Source organism: Tachysurus vachellii, chromosome 25 (assembly GCF_030014155.1).
Source record: "Tachysurus vachellii isolate PV-2020 chromosome 25, HZAU_Pvac_v1, whole genome shotgun sequence".
Taxonomy (NCBI): domain Eukaryota; kingdom Metazoa; phylum Chordata; class Actinopteri; order Siluriformes; family Bagridae; genus Tachysurus; species Tachysurus vachellii.
In genome coordinates, this window is record NC_083484.1 from 15,186,712 (window position 1) to 15,206,318 (window position 19,607).

General features: G+C 38.8%; 1 protein-coding gene across 1 annotated transcript in view; it reads left to right on the plus strand.

Moving 5' to 3' along the window:
- The first annotated feature begins 8,266 nt into the window (after positions 1–8,266).
- csmd3a (CUB and Sushi multiple domains 3a) overlaps positions 8,267–19,607 on the plus strand; it is a 235,509-nt gene continuing 224,168 nt past the window's right edge. Inside the window, exon 1 of the mRNA XM_060861354.1 lies at positions 8,267–8,397. Coding sequence (XP_060717337.1) covers positions 8,379–8,397 — 19 coding nt within the window. The 5' untranslated portion in view covers positions 8,267–8,378. The remainder of the gene's footprint in view (positions 8,398–19,607) is intronic.

Consider the following 19,607-nt stretch of genomic DNA (forward strand, 5'->3'; position numbering starts at 1 on the left):
TCTTTACCACCTATCTGTTCTTCACCACCTATCTACCAAAAGCAAGTTCAGATACATTTGTCTGCAGGACAAAGGTCCAGGTCGATGACTCCTTGGATCTCAGGTCAGGGAATCCATTTCTTTTAAATTTAATAATTTTATTAAATCAAACCCAGGATGATAAAATGCACTGCCACCATCAGGTCATGTACTATAAACTGAAACGCTAGACAAAAAGTTAGGAAGGAACCTCTGATAATACTGGTGTTGTTAGTTCTTCATGGTCATGAAGCTCTAGTGTCCTTTACCCATCACAGGACACTTGAGACAGATTATATACTGTAGACCAGATACTACACTACAGCAAGTTACTATTTTTGGTTTTGTGGTCCGTTCAATCCAGCACACTGTTCCGTTTTCATTCAGCCCTGATCTCTGAGTGGACCGCTAAATGAGGCCACCAAAATCATTCAGCCTCTGGGAAGTCATAAGGATCCATGCCAGATCCAGGTCTGGGTGCAGAAATGGTCTTGGGTCAAGCTTTTGGTTTAAGGGTTTAAGGGACGTGTCAATATTTTTCACTGATTCAAGCTAAATATAAAGAGACATGTGGACACACCAGACACTAGTTATTGGTGTCGTGTTAGTCTAAGGGTTTAATGTCAGCAAAAACAATTTGACCACAGAAGACAGGTCGAGCCCTGCAGCGGTTGTTCTGGGTGAGGTGGTAAATTGAAAGGAATGAAGTGTAGGTTGTGTGTATCCTTGGAATTCTTGTGTTGTACGGTTGTCATGCTAGAGGTGCTCCCTGTCCTCTCTTGCGGAAGCAAAGCTGGCAGCTCAGTAATGAGCCTGGGCTCAACCTTTATCAGCAGAAAATGTAAAAGAGATATGCTTTTGAACATAATAGTATGAACAAGTGGTGTATCGAGTCTCTCGGTCTCCTTCTCTGGCAGGCAGTTTGTTTATTTTCATCTGGATTAATTCCATTCCTGCATGATAATGTTTCTGTAATGCCACAGTCCTTGGCGTTAAACCATATTGATGTCATAACTGTCAGCTTCAGAAACTGATGCCATTAAATGTGGAAAATCACAGATCACTACAGGCTGATGAAAACAAGGTGACACCATTCCACCAGCAGCTAGCCTTAGGGATGGCAGGAACAGGACGGTTTGTCCAGCTATATCAGCTGCAAGTGTATTACAAGCTCGGTGGTCATATAACCTATTCAAAGCATCAGCCTCTTTAGATGTGGCATTTAGATGTCTCTCCACTGCAGCTGGTGGCTTGTAACCATGAAACTGAAGATAGTAACCAAACAGATGGCACCCATGTGTGAGAGGTGTGCAATCTGCCTTACTCCAACTGTATAGAGCAAGTACAGAGCAATGTTTCAGTAAGCCAGGCATCTCAGATAGGTGGATCCTGGGATCGGATCCTTGGATTTGATGCAAAGACTTTATGTCCACACACAGGTCATTCTAGTACGACGGCAGGAAACGGATGAATCCCATACTGCATTAAGTGACTCAGAAGAGGCTGTTTGTGAATCAGCAGATAGCAGAACGGGAGCAGCACTGGCAGTCAGTGTAACAGAAAACGTAACGACTGTGCCAGAGGAAGAGCAGTATCAGAGAGAGCAGGCAAGAGAAGGCAGCCAAGCAGAAGAACAGAAAGTTTGCATCAAGGCAGATTGCTGCATAAAACTGTCTTTTTCATGGTGTTGGCTAGTGGTTAAGAAACAGATGGTGTCATACATACAGTAGAGACTGTGTACAGTAAAAAGGGACCGATCAATGCTGACCGATAGATGACACTTATTCAGCTGTTAGATAGAAGGAGAGTCTGTGCTGTGTGTACACAATGTTCCGATTCTGAGATCATTTTGCAACAAATATTGGAGGATGCTTTTGGTCCCCTGTAACCCGGGCAACATTAAAAATCCTTCGCAACCTGCCAACTAATGCTTACATAATCTACTTCAATGATCAACGGATTCACATCAATAATTTTGACAATGCCTTGAGGAGGTCTCGAGGAACACTGGGCCAATTTGTCACGGAAACCCAGCACTACATCATTCCTGGCTATATTATAAAATAGGGTTGCAACAGACCGTGCTAAGATCCAAGCCCAGTTCCAAGTGCCTGTGCACTAGCTATACAGTTTCTGGGGATTAGCTTTATAGTTGGCTTTACTAACACTTCTTAATCCCTCCATAGCTTACAAAGTAAATTGAAATTTTTCCATGATTTTAAAAAAATAGCCTGATAGGAAATGTTGCCATTTCTTGGCAAATTCTTTCTTCACACACACACACACACACACACACACACACACACACACACACACACACACACACACAAGCAAAAAAAATAAAATGGTTGGCTGAGCTGCAACTTTATTTCTGTGGAGCTGCAACTAAAGCACAACTTCATATGTTCATTTCCCATAAAAATGAAGGTCATATTAGATATTTATGATACAAGATATTTTAGATGAATTATATTAGATTGATGTCATGTAAACAACACAATTAGCTTAGATTAGCTTTGCACCATATTGAACATTAAAAACCGCTACCTATTTACTGATGAAGTAGAAAGATAGCATTTGTTATGTGTCAACCAGCACCTGCTAAATGACAAACTGTTTATGGGAGGAATCTGGACACTACATTCTCTGGTATCCAGCAGAAGGAGATTTTGTTGCTTGATGTAAACTGATTGCTTACAACTGTGACTCATTATTTATGCTTTAATAAAACCTAGAATTTGAGGCTAACTTTGTTGCACGGTTACTTTCGGATCGTACATTTGGTGGTACAGGACGATATTTAGGAACTGATCCGGTGTTCGGGATTTGCTGTCACTATTTTACTGATAACTGTGTGTTAATAATTTGGTGTTAAAGAATAGCTAAATTGCTAGAAAAGTGGACAGGAAAAAACGGTGCATGGTGCTTTTCTTCAAAAATCACCATTATTTCCGGCGTTATCGTCTCAACCATGTGAAAATAAAGCTGAAAATAAGCCTGGCAGTTAGGTAGTTATAAAAGACCTTGATGCCCATCAACCACACCAGCTACTAAATGTCTTATAATGCTGTTTGTTCACAATCTGTTAGAGTGATTATAAGAAACATGAATGACCAAAGTGTATCTATTGTTACAGTATGATACGGACCTCTCTGTATGCCTATGACACACAGTTATACAGATACAGCCCATGTGTGTGGAAGTGGAGATATCACAATATGTTGTAAAGCTGAATATCCTCCATATCTACAGCCCAGTACTAAATGTCGCATGACCCTGTAAAAGTCCAGGACCATGAAACAGAACCCATTTCTGTATTATTGTATATGTATGTGATTTTGAATGCATGCCTGAATTTCCACTTGAGGTTGTTTTTTCAAGATTTAGATAAATATTTTCTCTATTCATTATCTCCATGATCTCAGAAAGTGGTCCTTATGTTTTGAGTTCAATGTCTACATTCTGGTGACCTGATTTTGATTTCTAATCTTGTTATTACCTTATAACAGCTAGACCGAGCCACATATTGTCCCCACTCATTGTGAATGCAGTTGTGCTATTGACCTGCTTCCTGTCACTCCAGGGATTTATTTTTTTTTCCATTTTTCAGACAAGGAGCTATTTATGGGGATAAAAAGTTCAACGAAGCAAATAGAGGTAATATAGTTTCACCAATATGGACTCTCCAAGAAAGGAGATGAGTGGAATACACTGAAACTATGAATACATGGTAGTGCATTTAGGATTAACTATCACCCCAGCAGCTTTCTGATCCCAGTGCTATTAAGCGTTGTTAAATTTACTAACTGTTAAATGAGGTACCTACAGATAATAGGCATTATAAAGACCAAGCAATCCAACTGTATTAAATTCACTGGTTTTCCTTAAAGTTGGCAAAACTAGGATAATACTAACAAAAAAAACTGGTCTTTTCTACGCTCTTAGAAGAAACGGTTCTATGTTTTTAAGCTTTTGATAAAAAGACCTCTTCAGGATTTTTGTAGCCTGTGAAAAGGTTCTACATAAAACTTTAAAATATTGAGTAATTTCTTGTTATAATAATAGCATTAAATTATTGTATATTTTATATGACTTTATGGTATGATGTAGACAAACAACATAAAAGACTATTACAAAAAATAGTAGAACAATGTCAATACATGCAGAAAGCAAAGAACTCTTTAGACCAAAAAGGATTTTTGTAGTCGCTATAGAATTATTTTGGGATATAGGGTTCTTTGGAGCTAAGTAAAGAACCCTTGGGTTCTATATAGAACTCCCACGAACTTTCTTTTTTTATAAAATTGTACTGTGTCTAGTTTTCTTTTGCATGTAATCAACCAGAAGTAGTGGTTAGCACGTTCGCCTCACACCTCCAGGGTTGGGGGTTCGATTCCCGTCTCCGCCTTGTGTGTCTGGAGTTTGCATGTTCTCCCCGTGCCTCGGGGGTTTCCTCCGGGTACTCCGGTTTCCTCCCTTGGTCCAAAGACATGCATGGTAGGTTGATTGGCATCTCTGGAAAATTGTCCGTAGTGTGTGATTGCGTGAGTGAATGAGAGTGTGTGTGTGCCCTGCGATGGGTTGGCACTCCGTCCAGGGTGTATCCTGCCTTGATGCCCGATGACACCTGAGATAGGCACAGGCTCCCCGTGACCCGAGGTAGTTCGGATAAGCAGTAGAAGATGAGTGAGAGAGAGAGCTTTTTAGTATTAATAATAATAATAATAATAATAATAATAATAATAATAATAATAATAATATTATTATTATTATTATTATTATTATTATTATTCAGATTCTCTTTGACTGGGGAACTGAGTGTGTATCCCAGTTTTAATAGTAAAAAAAAGCTAAAAAGCAGTGAGCTGGTTTTAAAAACTAAATATCTTCTTAGTATTTTGGTTAGCTTCTATGCATCTTTTATAAGCCACTAATTATACAATTAGCTGCCTGGTCTCTCTGAGGCGGGTAGATAGAGATTCAATGCCATTTGTAAGAAATTTTGTGTGATGTAACATGCATTAAGTCTGTCCAACGCTTAGTGATATTCTTAATAGCTTGAAAAACATATAGCTTGGATTTAATGTAGATCTTCAGTGAACTTGTAGCACAACGATCTTTTAGATGTCAGCAAATTATAACCACTCTCAAGGTGGGAATGCATTGGGGATGTGTCTGGTCATCTTCATTAATTTATGCCTTTGTCTAATTTATTGAGGAAGATGTTAAATGCTTCATCGACTTCCAGTTTAACCCCAATGCTCTATCATTCCTTTGTGTTAGAATATAAAAAGCCTGCTATAACTGTAGCATACACGATTGGGCTTTATTAATTCAGCACCATGGACAGCTCTTAAGAGGCCTACATACATTCCCTCTCTCATACTGAGTAGTTCATTAGTCTTTTAAAAATCAGTGTATTATGATAACATATGTACAAGATTTCTCAAATGTACTGCAGAAGGAACATGTCTTTGGCAACATGTCAGTACTTTTAATTCTTTGTTCTGGGTTCTGCTACTGCGGGAGAGTTTGAGTATCCATCATGAATATATGGACTACTTCCTACATTAGCATTGAATCCTTTCTTTTAATCCATGAGGCTGTCATGAATCATTTCAGACCTGCAATATTGTAACATATTTTCGTTCATCCGTCTCCAGGAATAGTGGACTATATCCAAAGCTCATCCCAGGACCACTGGGCAGGAGTCGGGAATACCGCATGGATGGAATATCAGTTCACTGCAAGGTATCATACACACCTTGGGGTAACTTAGAGCTTTCATTTTCTTTTACCATGTTCTTGGAAGATTGTATTAAATGTGAGAACTTGGAGGGCACCCATAAGGACATGGGGTGAACATAAAAGATGGTAATCTGAGGAAACTAGGATAACTGGGGACACTAGACATGCTGGCTGGTGGCATTGCTAACCGCTGCATATAGGACATAAACAGATATAAATATCTACATTTAATGGTCAAGAGGAAACTTTTTTTTTACTAAAAAAAATACATATTTCTTGACTCGAGGAAGTAAGTTGTAATGAATATGTCTCAGGGCAAATAGAAAATGTTAAATTTGAGATAGTGGTACCTTTAAAAAAATAATATAGGAACTTTTCAAGCACCAAGTGTAGGAAATAAAAAAAGGTCCTTTAATCTTAGGTAAGTGTTCTTAGCTGTCTAATGGAACCTTTCTGGAAACGTCTGTTGGAGGGTTTTACATAAAGTCTTACACAGTTTCCCTAAAGTTACAAACTGAAGAACTCTTCTGAGCTCCACGTTGGCTATTTTCCTTTTTTTATTAAGTGTATCTTAAGAATATAGTGCATTTTGTGCAATTTGCAGTTCTTAAGGGGTTATTCAAATAGTTTTAAATCCTTTTTTTGGGTTCTGTAGACTGGCAAGACAGAGGTTTTTGAAGGGTTTTAAGAATTTTTTAGTCAGAATAATGTGACTGTGGCAGCTAATATACCTGGAGTAACATTGCACATTAAACATAAAGTTTTAGCAAGGGTCTGTATGGGTTCTTGTGAAGGTGGGTTGGTTCTCTTGCCTAGCTTAGTGGTTCTATCTTGTTTATAGTGACAGAACCGGTTGTGTAATCTTACTTGAGTGGTGATTATTCGAATACTGGTTTTGCTCTGGTTTGATGCTTTCTAAAGGAGCTCTACTCCGATGGATTTTATCTAGAACCTTAAAGAGTTCTTTAATGGAACAAGCTGAATGATTTTTGTTTTCTTTTTTATAAGAAATTGAAAAGTATACATTAATGATGAAGATTAAACAATTGTTCTCAAGCATCCTTTGGATGTCTGTTGATTTATCTTTGGGGCTAAAGCAGATTTACTTGGAGACATTTGTGAAAGGGGTCATCGTTTTTTTTAGGGTTTTATGTGGAACATTTAAAGAGCTAAAAAAAACGAAGACTTCCTTAGGGTATATTTTTTCCTCCCTAAAGCCAGCTATAGAGGTGGTTGTTTTTCTCACACTGTTTTCACACATTGCTATAGAATTCTCTAACCGATAGCGTGTGTGATTATGTGTGTTCTCCATGTCAGATTACACATTGAAGATCCTCTAATGATAGAGCTGCAATGAAACAGAATTATATTGTGTAGAGAAAAAACACACTTGCATAAACACAAGCATTCTTACCACAAGCAAGGGAGCTTGAGGTAATCGGGTTCATTTTCCTGTCCATTAGTATGCTAAGTTTACTGTATGTTTCTCCGTTGCTGCTGGTGTTTTTGACATCTTTTTGGTGTCATCCTACTGTATTCGATCCTCCTATTGGTGGCTATTAGAGAAGTGTCAGAACAGCACTCATACTGTGACTTTAATCAAAAAATTCAGACACTCTGCTGTGCTTGGTCACAGTATTGTTTTGTCACATGATTGTTTTAGGATCAACTCAAGACCCAATAATTTTTGGTGTTACGATTAGAACAGTTTGAGGTTCTGTTTAAAGATGAAGGTTCGTTTAGGAGGCAATTAACCTCTGAAAGATCTTTTGTTTTTAATATAGCTGTGTGTGTGTGTGTGTGTGTGTGTGTGTGTGTGTGTGTGTGTGAGAGAGAGAGAGAGAGAGAGAGAGAGAGAGAGAGAGAGAGAGGTCTGAGTTGCTTGTATAACCTATAGATGGCAGAAGACTCCGTCCTAAATCGCACATTTCACAGCACGCTTTTAGATCAGAACTCGATTTCCATTCTAAGCAGACTCCACAAATCCGCAGCTAGGAAAAGTTGCATGCGTATCACACGCACCGAGGCTCGCGCGCTCCGACTTTCTGCTGTAACACGTCTTCTCCAGCTGCTCTAAAACGTACCAGGAACCTGCGCGCGTGGATCAGACCTTGGAACATTTTTTTCTTTTTATTTGTATTTTTTATTTTTTTTTTGGGGTGTGTATGTGTGTGTAGGTGTGTGTGTGTGTGTGAAAGAGAGAGAGAGAGAGACAGAGAGAGAGAGAGTGTGTGTGTTGAGCGCTGATTAAAAAGCGGCACCCACATGCTGTCGGGTGGACGGCTCGTGCCGAGGAGCTCCGGAGGCGCGCGCACTGCACTCTGTTCCCCCGTCGGCCGAGATGGTTGAGTCCTGTCCCCGCGTCTCGCGCACCGAATCGCCGTAACGCCGCTCCCCGACCGCTCAGCACCAGCCTCTTCGCGCGCGGGGGGGAAACAGCGCCGGTTTTTTTTTATTCGCCAAGACGCTCCGACATGACAGAGGCTCGCGGTGGATTTGTACCCCTTTCCGACGGAGGATGCGCCAGGTGCTCTTCTCGCGCGGACTCTTCTCGCGCCAAAGCTGCCAGGATCAAAGGCGGATTTGTCATTTGGAACGTCGTGTTTTCTCTGATGTGCACACGCGCGCAAGGTAAGTAAGCGGGCCACGGTGCCACCGAAAAGGCGCTGATTTTGCACCGACCTATGGTCACATATTATTACGCGTTATTACGCACCATTACATTAAAGAATTCATATTGCGGAAATGATATGGAAATAAATGCATTGCTTATTCGTTATTATAGTTATAATGTTGTGTTTAGTGTCTGTGATCTTGTGCATCTCTGGAGTCTTGTCTGCATAATGCATTAACACCTTAGTGGACGTGCTGGAGGCTGATGCGCAGTGTTTTTTTTGCAGTGTTGAGCAATTTCATCCAAATCTCAGCAGGGCTTTATTGCGCTTATAAACAGTCGTTTTCGGGACCCCGGAGGTCTTGTGGATGATAAACAACTCCTTATGCTTGGGCTTTAATTTTATCCAAAGTGCTCATGTGTAATCGCGTTCACACGTTTGTCAAAAAAAAAAAAAAAGATCCGATTAAAAAGTTTTTCACTGAAACCGAATTTAGTTTGCAGTCTAAAGAGAAAAAATAATAAAAACTAAAACTCTACAACTTGAACATCAACCAGTGCTGTTTTAAAGTTTTCAAGCCGTAGAGATGAGAAAAGACAGAAGTTTTTGGAGATAGATGATGCTTAGTGGGAATGGAGGATGAGGAAAGAAATTGTTGCGCGCGCATGCGCAGACGCGTCTGCGTGACTGCGCAGTCCACACATGAGCGTGAAAGACGGCATGTTTGAGTGCTAAAAAAAAAAGACAAACCATTGAAGGACTCTGTCTTTCCTTTTCTATCAGTTTCTTTGATCCCTGTGTTTGGCGCATCGTCGTGTCCTGGCAGCTGATCCATACTTTCTCATGATTAGAGTTATATGATTAATTATTCATGGTGCGCACCTTCTTCTTTACCTTGGGCATGCTGAATGGTGAAGTCTCAATAAATCTGTGTGACTGGCTTTGGACCTGAGTTCTAAGATCAGGCCAAGCTTTGCAAACATGAGTGTGCAGACACATTAATTATTCACATGGTCATGATTTTCTCCTCTATGATTATTCTAGTCATTTCTTCCTGTCACTTTGGAAACACGGCCCATGAACTCATTTTAAAGTGAAACCTCTGCTGGATTTCTTTATAACCAGGACCTGTCTCTAAGGCTCAGAGCATCCAAGTGGCGTTGAGTGTGAAGTCATTTTATACTGATCACATGGGAACTCTATGGTGTTTGACTACTGATCGGAAGGTCATTGGTTCGAATCCCAGGTCCACCAAGCTGCCACTGCTGGGCCCCTGAGCAAGGCCTTTAACCCTCAATTGCTCAGGTGTATAAATTGAAATAAAAATGTAAGTCACTCTGGATAAGAGTGTCTGCTAAATGCTGGAAATGTAAATGACTGATTGATTGATTGATTGATTTCTATATGAAAATTTTTCATGGTCTCAGAAAATGTTTCGAACACTTCTGCATCTTTTGACCTTGCTCTTTGTCATAAAGTGCTTAATGGCTGAAAAAGTAGTAGATCTGTGTGAACAGAACAGTAATCAATGACAGCATGGTGTGACGTCTCATGACTTTTTTTTTTGCGACTCCGAAGTTGATTACAGGCCAATAAACTCACGAGTTGACGTGTTTGATTCCTCTTACACCACAACAGTTTGCCTACAAATTTTATTTTATTCTAAAGTCAGCTGTTATCCGTTTATCGTCTTATTCAATCTCGTGGAACAGGTTTTTTTTAGGAGTTTTCTAGACAGACACAATTTGCAAGCCCCTTTGAACATAATCCAATTATTCACTTAAAAGCAAGCTGTAATATTTTGGCTTTTTATTTAAGCCCCAAAAAAATTTTACCTGAAATTTCCACCCAGAGAATGCATTAGGTTCAAGGTTTGTAGGCTTCAAGTGATGAGTCAAATTCTAATAACTCAATTAAAAACATAAAAATATTCATAATGGTGGGTTTTGCTGTTGAGTGCTTTTAAATTCCGTGGACCCCTGGTCCTTCCCTTCAGTAATGCTTTGAGAAGCACTGTGCTATGTGCTAAAGCAGTAACCTCTCTTTTTATTTCTCACTCTCTCTCTCTCTCTCTCTCTCTCTCTCTCTCTCTCTCTCTCTCTCTCTCTCTCTCTCTCTCCCTCACACACACACACACACACACACACACACACACACAACAACAGCTTATGTTATAAAGAAATGACGTTATTTAATTTCTCTGTCCTGAAGACTTTCCCATGATGGAAAAATGTTACCTTTGATACTGACACTGGAGACTCCTTCTGTATCCATAAATATGAATATTTTATGTACATATATTTTTTTTATATACATATTTTTTATATACATATATATATATATATATATATATATATATATATATATTTTTTTTTTTTTTTTTTCTTATTGTATATATTTTTTATATACATATTTTTTTATATTATTTTTTTCTTATTGTATATTTATTTATTTATTTGTTTGTTTATTATTTATTTAAAGAGATGGTAAACCTTTCACACATTTTGTTTAGAAAATTAATCATCTGTTTGTAGCAATTTTTGATTTATTTAGTTTTATACGGAAAAAAAAATTGTCATTGTTATGATTAAAATATTATTAACCTCTTGAGACCCGAACGTCCTCATATGAGGACATAACATTTTCTCACACTTCATTGTCTATATATATTTATTGTACCAACCTTATATGAGGACTGTTAGGTATAATTCTTTTGCCAAACTGCTTCCTTGAAAACACTGATTAAATTTATATTTATCAGCTATGAATTAAGAGAAACAGTCAGTAGAAATTGTAATGTACACAACAGTAGCATACGGGTCTCAGGAGGTTAAGGTTGGAGTCTTTTCAGTCATTATCAAAATATTATGACAATTAAATTGAATCAAATCAGCAAGCCTGTATTGTGAATCGAATCAAATCAGCAAGCCGGTATTGTGAATCGAATCAAATCAGAAATCCGGTATTGTGAATCGAATCAAATCAGCAAGCCGGTATTGTGAATCGAATCAAATCAACAAGCCGGTATTGTGAATCGAATCAAGGCGATTTTGTGAATCGAATCAAATCGACTATCCGATTTTGTAAATCAAATCAAATCAACAAGCCGCTATTGTGAATTGAATCAAATCACCAAGCTGTTATTGTGAATCGAATCGAATCATCAATCCAGATTTGTGAATCGAATCAGAAATCCAATATCATGAATCAAATCAAATCATAACTGGAGTGTATCCTTTCACCCCCCCAACCCCCACTTCTAACCAATCAGAATCGATCATTCTATCACCATTGTGGTGCTAGAACGGTGCAGTTCCGCCTGTCTTACCAAAGACATTGTTCCACTATTGAACAGTTCACCCAATAAACGCTGTAACACTCAGCGAAATCCATCTTAGGGTGTCAATTCTAATCTACAAACTGTAATTAACGCCCTTGTCTGAGCAGGCTGCATGTACGGCACGATCTAAAGTGTAAAACCAAAGTAAATTAAATTATAATTGATGCTCATACAAGTACAGTGCACTTTATCATAGTCATATCACAATTAAATGAAAGGCAAAGCACAGACTGCGTGGGCTTTCTCTGTCGCCAAAGTAAATAACACCATTCATTAACTTTTGCATTGAAATTCAGTTGAAGTTCTAATAAACCACGTGTTAATTCCGAGCTAAGCAACATCTGTCACTTTACTTTGTCTAAATTGTACGTTCCTCATGCCAACCCTTAATTTAGAAGCGATTGACCTCAAAATGTTGGATGCAAGCATACGAATATGTTGAAACACACGGACGAGGCGTGTTAACACGTTCGGAAAGCTGATCTCTGTGAAGTGTGTGAAGAGTGAAGCGGAGAAAACCGAGCATTCTCGTGTAAAGACAAAAAATTCTTTATTAAATGGGATCAAAGTGAGAATAGATAAAAGTCTGAGTCATAAAAAGCAAAACCTTGCTGTACACATTTGATTTCTACCTTCATTCTGATTGGTCAGAAAGTGTCAATTCTTTTTCTACCACAGGTGTGTATAATAAACACGTTATCGTTTCTATGGTAACAACTTACTAATTAAAGGGATTTGTAAGATGGACCAAAAAACTAATAATAAACTCTTTTTTTTTCTTTTATTTTAAATACAGTTAATAAAAAAAACAAACTTTTAAGATATTTTCATTTCAAAATTATTTCAAAAAATCCCATTTTGTTTGTAATTACTTTTTAATGTTAACCCAATCCTGCCAGTTATCTCAGAAAAGTGTCTAAACTAACGCCATCATTTATCAGGATATTTCAGATGATCATCACTGAACCCCACCTGAAAGCAAGATTTTTTTTTTCTATATTTTTTTGTAACTCAGGAGTAACTCAGGACTTATCACGCTGCACCTGAAGGGACAGAGGACGTATTTAATAATCAGTCGTCACTGCTGAAGGACTTGAACATTAAACCAGAAGGATTTAACCACGTGTTACTCTCAGACATGTAAGCTGATGGAAGCTCAGGAAATACAGAAGTGCCAACACTGTAGCTTAAGCTATTAATTAGCATTAACAAAGATGGACCTCTCGCTATAGAAGAGACGCCTGAAACCTTGACAGTTCTGTTTTTTCACAAATTATTGTTTATGTTGATATTTAGTAAATTATATAATTTTGTCTTTCTTTCAATGCAGTGTGATGTCACAAGGCTGTGTGATGTCACAAGGCTGTTTGATGTCACAAGGCTGTTTGATGTCACAAGGCTGTTTGATGTCACAAGGCTGTGTGATGTCACAAGGCTCTTTGATGTCACAAAGCTGTTTGATGTCACAGGGCTATTTGATGTCACAAGGCTGTTTGATGTCACAAGGCTGTGTGATGTCACAAGGCTGTTTGATGTCACAGGGCTGTTTGATGTCACAAGGCTGTGTGATGTCACAAGGCTGTTTGATGTCACAAGGCTCTTTGATGTCACAGGGCTGTTTGATGTCACAGGGCTGTTTGATGTCACAGGGCTGTTTGATGTCACAAGGCTGTTTGATGTCACAGGGCTGTTTGATGTCACAAGGCTGTTTGATGTCACAGGGCTGTTTGATGTCACAGGGCTGTTTGATGTCACAGGGATGTTTGATGTCACAAGGCTGTTTGATGTCACAAGGCTGTGTGATGTCACAAGGCTGTTTGATGTCACAGGGCTGTTTGATGTCACAAGGCTGTTTGATGTCACAAGGCTCTTTGATGTCACAGGGCTGTTTGATGTCACAAGGCTGTTTGATGTCACAGGGATGTTTGATGTCACAAGGCTGTTTGATGTCACAAGGCTGTTTGAGGTCACAAGGCTGTGTGATGTCACAGGGCTGTTTGATGTCACAAGGCTCTTTGATGTCACAAGGCTCAAGGCTGTGTGATGTCAGTGAAAGACGAAATCTCATCCAGTGACATTGACGTTTGCATGCATAAGTCATTTTTTCTTGTAAGCCGTGTTGGCAGCTCTGGAGGTCTGTAGCTTTCTGTTTTATCTTTGTTTGTGTCTGAAGGGTTTCAAGAGGAAGTGAACTTTGTTCCTACTCTGTGATGAAGGAACATTGAGAATGAAAGGAGAATTGATGCATGAAGAGATGATATAAAATAATGTGAACAACAGAGGAACCTGCAGGACGCAGGGGAACATGTTATTTACTCAACAGCAGCGATGTGGATATTGATGGAAGGCTCGAGCACCTGTTTTGTAGGCAGACTTCGCCTTGTTAGGGTTCAGCTACAGGTCTGGATTCCAGGTCCAGGCTTTTCACTCGATGCTGGATTGTGTTTGTGGGGATTAGTGTTCATTCAGCTACAAGAGCATTAGTGAGATCAGATTCTGATGTCAGGATGTTGAGGAGATTCCAGTTCCAGTTCATCCTGAAGGTGCTCAGTGGGGTTGAGTCAGAGTCAGGGCTCAGTGCAGGACACTCGAGTTCTTTCACTCCAACGTTCAACCTTAACCTCAACACCATGTCTTTACAGGGGTCATTATCATCCTGGAGCAGTGCTTGAGAAACGTGAAATGATCTTTCTGTGTTTTTCAGCTGTTGATGTGTAGAAATGGAAGAACACGCTGATGTTAAGTATCATTTCCTGATCCCTCTGTAATAAGCCACAGTCTTTCTCAGAAATTTGGGCTGCGGTTAACCGCAGGAGGAAAAAGTGAAGAAATAACTTTTCATGATATTTGATTTTATTGATTGTCAGCTTGTTTTTTTTCTTTTGCTGCCGGCTCTGTCTAACGATTGCAAACCACCCACCACCCACCCCCCAACCCCCCCTTCGTTTCTTCTCCACACAAAAACTTCTCTGTGAGGAAAAAAAACTTCTTTTCCAATTCGCCCTAACATGGCTGAACACTCCATGCTAATTGTGTTAAATGAGCAGTGTCTTAGACATTATGGGGTAAACGTGCAGGCTTTATTTTTGTCTTCAGCTCAGATGGCAGCATGCGGCTGCTGTGTCGGTGAGTGTTGCTGTGCCGTGATAATCAGCAACTCATCAAGCAGAGATATAACGGTTGCTCATTTCCGGGTTGTCAGCGCTGTGCAGTATCAGTTACTGTAGCCTGACTTTTTTTTACACTCGTACGTTCCATCACGTCATGCTGGGTGTGTGCCATTATAGGAAAATAATCAACAGTTGTGTAGTGATGTGTTAATGTCACCAACATGTAGTCTTTCTTTCACCAAAAAGGCGTCTTATTTTCATTTAGAGTTACGTTTAATATCATCTTTGATGCAACTTGCTTCCTTTTATTGCTTCCATTATTCCAGCTCTGAACATTTGTTGCTTCTTGTTTTTATCTTTGATGTTGAGTCAAAAATGACACTGGAGACTTCTTCATATAATGAAAGTTTTGTAAACGTTTCCTCATCAACCCTTTGTTAAATCTGATTCTATACAATATGTTAATTCCGTTACCATAAAACTAAAACAACTTCTGACCAATCAGAATAAAGAATTCAGTACTGCGGTGTAAACTAGAACTACCCAAGGTCACACCCAAGGTCACAAGCGTCATTTTTTTATTTCTATTTATTTTCATTGAACCGTTAAACCAACCCAAACCCTAACTGTGCTCATACATCAGTATGTAAGTCCCAGGTGATTATTGTGATCGGTTTGAATCCTGCTGCCTGTCAGGATGATCGTCTTGGCCGTAAACAGGGCTCTCTTCGCCAAGTCTAATGATTTACACACGTTTACAATGTGCTCCTCTAGATCTTGATTACAGACTCAACACGTGTGAGGTGACAGCGCTGCACTAAGCTTCAATCATCCATGAGCGAGCGAATTGCACGCGATGGGGCGCTTGACCTTTCAGAATAAACAGGCGTTATTGAGAGCATAAGAGCGTGATGGCGAGATTATTATAGCCATAACACTGACAGCACGATCGTCGCTTTATTGGTTATGTAACTGCAGGAGGAATTTCCACAGCATGATGAAAATTTCTACACCTAGATTTCAGCGCTAAGGACGTAAGATTGCAGACGATCGGTACGTTTGTTCAGTTATATGTTAGGAATAAAACACGTGCGGTTGTGTTGTTATAGGAGACTATAGGAGTGTGATGAAGTTGTGATGATGGAGTTGATGGATATGGATATGCACTAGTCATGGTGATGGTTAGTAGTAGCGGTTAATAGTAATTCCTTGGACTTATGGGGTTGAGGGTTTGATTTATACCTCCTTATGTGTGTATGGAGTTTGAATGTTCTTGCCATGTTTCAGGGGTTTCCTCAGGGTTCTCTGGTTTCTTCTATCAGTCCATAGACATATGTTTTTTGTTTTAACTGTCTATAGTGTGTGTGTGTGTGTGTGTGTGTGTGAGAGAGAGATAGTGCCCTGTGATGTGTGGACACCCCACATGCTGTAACCCTCATGTCACGAGTCTTCTATGACAGCCTTCTGTTAAATAAACCTACAAAAAATAAATCACTCGATTAATGTGTTCTTTTTTTTTAATCCATTTATAGCTAAATTTCTCTAGTCTGGAACGTCCATTATACAAGTGAGCTCCTGTTCTTGCTCACATTATAGCAGCTAGAAACAGTTGCTTGTTTTGACACTTGTTTTGTTTATCTCTCTCTTTTGAAATAAAGAAGACAAAACAAAATGATAGAAGAAGACCAAACAAACAAACAAACAAACAAACAAACAAAAAAAGACAAAACAAAATGATAGAAGTAGACCAAACAAACAAATAGAAAAAGACAAAACAAAATGATAGAAGTAGACCAAACAAACAAACAAACAAAAAAGACAAAACAAAATGCTAGAAGTAGACCAAACAAACAAACAAACAAAAAGACAAAACAAAATGATAGAAGTAGACCAAACAAACAAACAAATAAAAAAGACAAAACAAAATGATAGTAGACCAAACAAACAAACAAACAAAAAAGACAAAACAAAATGATACAAGTAGACCAAACAAACAAAAAAAATAAGACAAAACAAAATGATAGAAGTAGACCAAACAAACAAACAAAATAAGGCAAAACAAAATGATAGAAGTCGACCAAACAAACAAACAAAAAAGACAAAACAAAATGATAGAAGTAGACCAAACAAACAAAAAAGACAAAACAAAACGATAGAAGTAGACCAAACAAACAAACAAAAAAAGACAAAACAAAATGATTGTAGACCAAACAAATAAAAAAAGACAAAGCAATATGATAGAAGTAGACCAAACAAACAAAAAAAGACAAAACAAAATGATAGAAGTAGACCAAACAAACAAAAAAAAAAAAAAAAAAACAACGATAGAAGTAGACCAAACAAACAAACAAACAAAAAAGACAAAACAAAATGATAGAAGTAGACCAAACAAACAAACAAACAAAAAAGACAAAACAAAATGATAGAAGTAGACCAAACAAACAAACAAACAAACAAACAAAAAAGACAAAACAAAATGATAGAAGTAGACCAAACAAACAAACAAACAAACAAAAAAGACAAAACAAAATGATAGAAGTAGACCAAACAAACAAACAAACAAACAAAAAAGACAAAACAAAATGATAGAAGTAGACCAAACAAACAAACAAACAAACAAACAAAAAAGACAAAACAAAATGATAGAAGTAGACCAAACAAACAAACAAACAAAAAAGACAAAACAAAATGATAGAAGTAGACAAAAAAAAAAAAGAGACAAAACAAACCAACCCAAAAATGAAGCTAAAAATCAGGACATGTAAACTCACCTGTTCTGAAGATTTCCCCATGCACAACCCTTGGTTAAAAAGAATTAGCTGTTGCTATAGAAACGCATCATTGGCGGCTACACTATGCACAGTCTTTGCTGTTTTTACAGAAAATGAATGAACACTTTCTGACCAATCAGATAGCAGGTACAGTAGAGCAGCAGGCCATTACATGAAGCTGTGCTAGCGGTGAAAAATACATTTGAATGCAGAAGTTTACAATCACCCCCCACCACCCTCCACCCACCCCAAACATTATTGTAGGGTGCAAACATTGTGCCTCTATTGTAAAATGCATCCCCAAAATCAAAATGAGAGAATTCCTAAGCTCTGTGGTAAATGCAAGTGATGTAATAGCGTAATTATGTGATTAAATGGAAGTGGGAAGCGAGGGGTGTCAAAAAACAAGTATGCAGTGTTTACAAGGGCTTAAGGGTTAAAATTAGGGTTGATGTGACAATTGCTAGTAACATTCATCCTCCATTATTGAAGAATAATTGCACCATTTTGATTACAAACCCCTAATTAACTCGGCAGGGTAGAACTAAAAAAAACAAAAAGACAAAACAAAAACAACGGAAGCGGTGAGGCTGAACGAGCGTGCATGTCTTCGACCTGTTTAATTATTCACGCGTAATTGAGTTGTCGAGAAATATCCCATTTTAAATATTAAATAAAAAAAAAAAAAGAGAAAAAGAACGAGGGATAGAAAAACATATGTAAGTGAAAAATGGAAAACGGCTTGAGTAAATAACGGCCCGTGCTCCAGCCTGAAGCGCTGAATTACCGTCTAAGCTCTCTGCAAAGAAGATGAATGCACTGGCAAAGTGTGCGAGCGGTTTTAACGAGCCGTAATGTCTACGTACTGCAGCATTTTCTTCCAGTCCATCATGTTTATTCCTTTCCGCAGCATATTTGCGCTGTGTGATCGCAATCTAAAACCGTTCCTCGTCTGTGTTTGGTTAAATCTCAGGCAACATCACACCTGAGATCCGAGACCTGAGATCATGCTGACCGACGCGCCGCTCACACCTCCTCACACCTCCTCACACCGCCGAGAGCCGACAGCGTGCCTCAGGCTCAAATTTAAACCCAAATGGCCATCGTTTAGCAAACATTAAATTTATTCCTCACAGTAAAATCATAGCAGATCTGTGAAATACAGGAAAATGTTCTTAATTGGCTGCGCTGGTGCATGATCAGTCACGTAAGGGTGTCTGATTTAATGCTCCTGAAGACAGGCTGAGAAATTTTCTAATGATTCAAGTGCTCGCTTATCTTTAACTCTGAACTCTCTCCTTCTCTCTCCCCTCTCTCACACACACACTCTCATTCACTCACACAATCACACACACAATCACTACGGACAATTTTCCAGAGATGCCAATCAACCTATCATGCATGTCTTTGGACCGGGGGAGGAAACCGGAGTACCCGGAGGAAACCCCCGAGGCACGGGGAGAACATGCAAACTCCACACACACAAGGTGGAGGCGGGAATCGAACCCCCAACCCTGGAGGTGTGAGGCGAACGTGCTAACCACTAAGCCACCGTGCCCCCACTGGTTAATACTGAATGTCTGTATTTTTCATACATCTAAAATTCTTAACCAGTCAAATTTAATGATTTGTATCTAATCTAGTAGAAAAAAAACAAGCAAACAAACATAAAAAAACTGCTAACCCACAGCCTCAGATTATCCAGAATTTCATACTTCTTTACTTTCACCATCTCTGTTCCTTTCCCTTCTAAGCTCCTCCTGCAGAGAAAACCGAAAGAAATCGACAAAATCTTATCAAAAGAATAACCACGTTACTCACCGAAGTGTCACGTAATTCGCTCATTAAACTGTAAACCATCTGGGATGTTTGTGTATAAACACGATTCTACATCAAGGAAGATTAAGAAACTTTCACACAAGGATTTGTAAGGATTTTGAAGTGGTGTTAGCGGTTTGATGACTGTTTCTCCGATGGTTTTGTTTGATGTGCTGGAATTTGTAAC